Source organism: Staurois parvus, unplaced genomic scaffold, assembly GCF_062004578.1.
Source record: "Staurois parvus isolate SC_StPar_1 unplaced genomic scaffold, SC_StPar_1.0 ptg000354l, whole genome shotgun sequence".
Lineage (NCBI taxonomy): Eukaryota > Metazoa > Chordata > Amphibia > Anura > Ranidae > Staurois > Staurois parvus.
Genome location: NW_028318150.1, coordinates 2,697,417 through 2,703,545, shown reverse-complemented (window position 1 = coordinate 2,703,545; position 6,129 = coordinate 2,697,417). Strand labels below are relative to the sequence as shown.

The window sequence follows — 6,129 nt, the reverse complement described above, 5'->3', positions numbered from 1 at the left end:
GATAATTAACGTGTGATCTGCCTGACTTTTCTGCTCCTCAGCTATCCTTATTGTGAGTGTATTTTATGTGTGGCCCAAGACCATTCCTCTGCTTCTAATGTGGCCCGGGAAAGTAGGAAGGATGGACACCCCTGGATTACACAAATAGGAGTGGAAAAGGCTGTGGAAGCTGAAGTCAGTCACTCCAATCTAGGAGCAAGCAGTAACCACAGCTTCCACCAACACCACCGGGGATATGGAAAAAGTTATTCCCCAGCTGTGTATAAATTAATATTCATATGTGCGGAGGCTAGATCTAGTTGGTGAGATCCGTCCAATCCTTGCTTAGGAAAAAAAAAAAAAACAGCTATTCCTTTGTACTTATCTCAGATGTCACCATTAAGGAAAGTGACAGACTGCAGTTAGGGACGTGTTAAAAACAACACAACTACCTACAAAAGTAAATCATTCCAGTAACAAAAAAACAAAAACTTCATACAGATCTGGATGGGTAAGGGGAAGGGAGGGGATCTTGTACAGATGGGGAAGGGAGTTGATATAGTACAGATGGGGAAGGGAGGGGATCTTGTACAGATGAGGGAGGGGGAGGGAGGGGATCTTGTACAGATGGGGAAGGGAGTTGATATAGTACAGATGGGGAAGGGAGGGGATCTTGTACAGATGGAGGAAGGGAGGGGATATAGTACAGATGGGGGAGGGGGAGGGAGGGGATCTTGTACAGATGGAGGAAGGGAGGGGATATAGTACAGATGGGGGAAGGGAGGGGATATAGTACAGATGGGTGAAGGGGGAGGGAGGGGATATAGTACAGATGGGTGAAGGGGGAGGGAGGGGATATAGTACAGATGGGTGAAGGGGGAGGGAGGGGATATAGTACAGATGGGGGAAGGGGAAGGGAGGGGATATAGTACAGATGGGGGAAGGGGAAGGGAGGGGATATAGTACAGATGGGGGAAGGGAGGGGATATAGTACAGATGGGGGAAGGGAGGGGATATAGTACAGATGGGGGAAGGGAGGGGATATAGTACAGATGGGGGAAGGGAGGGGATATAGTACAGATGGGTAAGGGGAAGGGAGGAGGGGATATAGTACAGGGCGATCTGGTACAGACATGCGGGGGGGGGGGGGGGGGGAGTAGCTACTACCGACATGCTTGGGGGGGATAGCTACTACGGACATGCGGGGGGGGGGGGGATTGCTACTGCGGACATGGGGGGGAGGGGGGATAGCTACTACGGACATGCGGGGGGGAGGGGGGATAGCTACTACGGACATGCGGGGGGGAGGGGGGATAGCTACTACGGACATGAGGGGGGATAGCTACTACGGACATGCGGGGGGGAGGGGGGATAGCTACTACGGACATGCGGGGGGAAGCTACTACAGACATGCGGGGGGGGGGGGATAGCTACTACAGACATGCGGGGGGGGAGGGGGGATAGCTACTACAGACATGCGGGGGGGGGGATAGCTACTACAGACATGCGGGGGGGGGGGATAGCTACTACAGACATGCGGGGGGGGGGATAGCTACTACAGACATGCGGGGGGGGGATAGCTACTACAGACATGCGGGGGGGGATAGCTACTACAGACATGCGGGGGGGGGATAGCTACTACAGACATGCGGGGGGGGGATAGCTACTACAGACATGCGGGGGGGGGGAATAGCTACTACAGACATGCGGGGGGGGGATAGCTACTACAGACATGCGGGGGGGGGGGATAGCTACTACAGACATGCGGGGGGGGGGGGGGATAGCTACTACAGACATGCGGGGGGGGATAGCTACTACAGACATGCGGGGGGGGATAGCTACTACAGACATGCGGGGGGGGATAGCTACTACAGACATGCGGGGGGGATAGCTACTACAGACATGCGGGGGGGATAGCTACTACAGACATGCGGGGGGGATAGCTACTACAGACATGCGGGGGGGGGGGGGATAGCTACTACAGACATGCGGGGGGGGGGGATAGCTACTACAGACATGCGGGGGGGGGGGGGGATAGCTACTACAGACATGCGAGGGGGGGGATAGCTACTACAGACATGCGAGGGGGGGGATAGCTACTACAGACATGCGGGGGGGATCTTGTACAGATGGGTAAGGGGAAGGGAGAAGGATATCTAGTGCAGATATGCGGAGGGGGAGGGGGATATCTAGTGCAGATATGCGGGGGGATCTAGCGCAGATATGCGGGGGGATCTAGCGCAGATATGCGGGGGGATCTAGCGCAGATATGCGGGGGGAGAGGGGATCTAGTGCAGATATTCCAGGAGGGGGGGGATCTAGTGCAGATATTCCAGGAGGGGGGGGATCTAGTGCAGATATTCCAGGAGGGGGGGGATCTAGTGCAGATATTCCAGGAGGGGGGGGGATCTAGTGCAGATATTCCAGGAGGGGGGGGATCTAGTGCAGATATTCCAGGAGGGGGGGGGGATCTAGTGCAGATATTCCAGGAGGGGGGGGGGATCTAGTGCAGATATTCCAGGAGGGGGGGGGATCTAGTGCAGATATTCCAGGAGGGGGGGGGGATCTAGTGCAGATATTCCAGGAGGGGGGGGGGATCTAGTGCAGATATTCCAGGAGGGGGGGAGAGCTAGTGCAGATATTCCAGGAGGGTGGGATCTAGTGCAGATATTCCAGGAGGGTGGGATCTAGTGCAGATATTCCAGGAGGGTGGGATCTAGTGCAGATATTCCAGGAGGGGGGGATCTAGTGCAGATATTCCAGGAGGGGGGGAGTGGGATCTAGTGCAGATATTCCAGGAGGGGGGGAGTGGGATCTAGTGCAGATATTCCAGGAGGAGGGGGGGATCTAGTGCAGATATTCCAGGAGGAGGGGGGGATCTAGTGCAGATATTCCAGGAGGAGGGGGGGATCTAGTGCAGATATTCCAGGAGGAGGGGGGGATCTAGTGCAGATATTCCAGGAGGAGGGGGGGATCTAGTGCAGATATTCCAGGAGGAGGGGGGGATCTAGTGCAGATATTCCAGGAGGGGGGGGGGGATCTAGTGCAGATATTCCAGGAGGGGGGGGGGATCTAGTGCAGATATTCCAGGAGGGGGGGGGGGATCTAGTGCAGATATTCCAGGAGGGGGGGGGATCTAGTGCAGATATTCCAGGAGGGGGGGGGGATCTAGTGCAGATATTCCAGGAGGGGGGGGGATCTAGTGCAGATATTCCAGGAGGGGGGGGGATCTAGTGCAGATATTCCAGGAGGGGGGGATCTAGTGCAGATATTCCAGGAGGGGGGGATCTAGTGCAGATATTCCAGGAGGGGGGGATCTAGTGCAGATATTCCAGGAGGGGGGGATCTAGTGCAGATATTCCAGGAGGGGGGGGATCTAGTGCAGATATTCCAGGAGGGGGGGATCTAGTGCAGATATTCCAGGAGGGGGGGATCTAGTGCAGATATTCCAGGAGGGGGGGATCTAGTGCAGATATTCCAGGAGGGGGGGATCTAGTGCAGATATTCCAGGAGGGGGGGGGATCTAGTGCAGATATTCCAGGAGGGGGGGGGGATCTAGTGCAGATATTCCAGGAGGGGGGGGGATCTAGTGCAGATATTCCAGGAGGGGGGGGGATCTAGTGCAGATTTTCCAGGAGGGGGGGGGGATCTAGTGCAGATTTTCCAGGAGGGGGGGGGATCTAGTGCAGATATTCCAGGAGGGTGGGGATCTAGTGCAGATATTCCAGGAGGGTGGGGATCTAGTGCAGATATTCCAGGAGGGGGGTGTGGGATCTAGTGCAGATATTCCAGGGGGGGGGGGAGTGGGATCTAGTGCAGATATTCCAGGGGGGGTGGGATCTAGTGCAGATATTCCAGGAGGGGGGGAGTGGGATCTAGTGCAGATATTCCATGAGGGGGGGGGGGTCTAGTGCAGATATTCCAGGAGAAGGGGGAATCTAGTGCAGATATTCCAGGAGGGGGGGGGTCTAGTGCAGATATTCCAGGAGGGGGGGGGGGTCTAGTGCAGATGTGTAAAAGAAGTTTCCATCTGAAAACATGAATTTTTCAGGCCATTTGCACTGCCAGCTGTCACAGCCATGCCTGGAGGTTTGCAGTAGGGGGATATCTATGGGTAAAGCCTTCTCAGGATCCAAGCCTATAAATAGAAGTACTAGAAGGGTGCCTGCCTTGTGCTATCTGCAGATCAATGTCTTCCTGCTGGTGTGGGTGCTCCCCTCCACACTGGGGTGTATATGTCAGAGAAGTGTGCAGGAGGTGATCAGCCAGGGTGGTGGTGAGGAGATCCTCCAGGTAGAGGACATCAGGTACCATATGTCAGCAGGGTGCACACAGCAGGTGCAGGTCAGAGGTCAGACTCCTCCTGATCAGGGAAGTGATCAGACAACACCTGTCAGGTGCGGAGGAGGATCCCACCCAGGGACGATCTCCTCCTGCCATCCCCCGTCTCTATGACCTGGCAGCCCTGTACAGGGAGGAGGCTACAAAGCACAGAGGAGTCTGCTCTCTATAAGCAGCATCAGCTGATCTCCTGAAGTGATGGCCACGATCCAGGGCAGGGTTGGGGCAATGTCTGAGGTATGGAGGTCTCACCCAGGGCTATGTATCGCCGATTCACCCCTGTCTTGGCCTCGATCTTCTCCAGCAGGTCGGTACACACGTTCTTCTGCTTCAGGAACTTCTCGAAGCCGTCCTTCAGCGCTGCAGCCATGCTGAGTATGTGTCCCGATAGACGGCGGACTGCGAGAGAGTGCGGAGGGCTGGGAGCTGCCTGTCTGAGATGGCTGATGTCAGGGGCGGGGCTTAGAGCGGGGCTGACGACTAGTCATCATTCAGGCCAAACCACTGAGAGGAGGAGGAGCAGCAGAGCTGGCAGATGGCAGACGTCTGTACTTCTATTACGGACCAGTGCTGCAACCAACCACACCCAGAGCACACTGCGGACAGCACACAGCTTTCTTCTAATGGATAGGATAGGAGGTGTTACTTACCTCAGGACACGGGATTGTCCCCGCTATAAAGATCACAGACTCCTCAAATGTATAAAGAAGAGAGGTGTCACCTCAGGACACAGAATCCTATCATTTATGTAAGGAGGAGAGGTGACACCTCAGGGCACAGGCTCCTCTAATGTATGAAGAGGAGAGTTGTCTCCTCAGGGCACAGGCTCCTCTAATGTATGAAGAGGAGAGTTGTCACCTCGGCACAGGATCCTCTAATGTATGAAGAGGAGAGTTGTCACCTCAGGGCACAGGATCCTCTAATGTACGAAGAGGAGAGTTCTCGCCTCAGGGCACAGGCTCCTCTAATGTATGAAGAAGAGAGGATCCTCTAACCTATGAAGAGGAGAGTTGTTGCCTCATGGCACAGGATCCTCTAATGTATGAAGAGGAGAGTTGTTGCCTCATGGCACAGGATCCTCTAATGTATGAAGAGGAGAGTTGTTGCCTCATGGCACAGGATCCTCTAATGTATGAAGAGGAGAGTTGTTGCCTCAGGGCACAGGCTCCTCTAATGTATGAAGAGGAGAGTTGTCTCCTCAGGGCACAGGCTCCTCTAATGTATGAAGAAGAGAGGATCCTCTAACCTATGAAGAGGAGAGTTGTTGCCTCATGGCACAGGATCCTCTAATGTATGAAGAGGAGAGTTGTTGCCTCATGGCACAGGATCCTCTAATGTATGAAGAGGAGAGTTGTCTCCTCAGGGCACAGGATCCTCTAATGTATGAAGAGGAGAGTTGTTGCCTCAGGGCACAGGATCCTCTAATGTATGAAGAGGAGAGTTGTTGCCTCAGGGCACAGGCTCCTCTAAGGTATGAAGAAGAGAGGATCCTCTAACTTATGAAGAGGAGAGTTGTTGCCTCATGGCACAGGATCTTCTAATGTATGAAGAGGAGAGTTGTCACCTCAGGGCACAGGATCCTCTAATGTACGAAGAGGAGAGTTCTCGCCTCAGGGCACAGGCTCCTCTAATGTATGAAGAAGAGAGGATCCTCTAACCTATGAAGAGGAGAGTTGTTGCCTCAGGGCACAGGATCCTCTAATGTATGAATAGGAGAGTTGTCGCCTCAGGGCACAGGATCCTCTAACATATCAAGAGGAGAGTTGTTGCCTCAGGGCACAGGATCCTCTAATGTATGAAGAGGAGAGT

At 54.4% G+C, this 6,129-nt stretch overlaps 1 protein-coding gene across 1 annotated transcript in view; it reads right to left on the bottom strand.

The window, feature by feature from the left end:
* Positions 1–4,779, bottom strand: part of REEP5 (receptor accessory protein 5) — a 58,432-nt gene extending 53,653 nt beyond the window's left edge. Inside the window, exon 1 of the mRNA XM_089684733.1 lies at positions 4,573–4,779. Within this exon, the coding sequence (XP_089540859.1) occupies positions 4,573–4,690 (118 nt within the window). The 5' untranslated portion in view covers positions 4,691–4,779. The remainder of the gene's footprint in view (positions 1–4,572) is intronic.
* Positions 4,780–6,129: the final 1,350 nt, after the last annotated feature.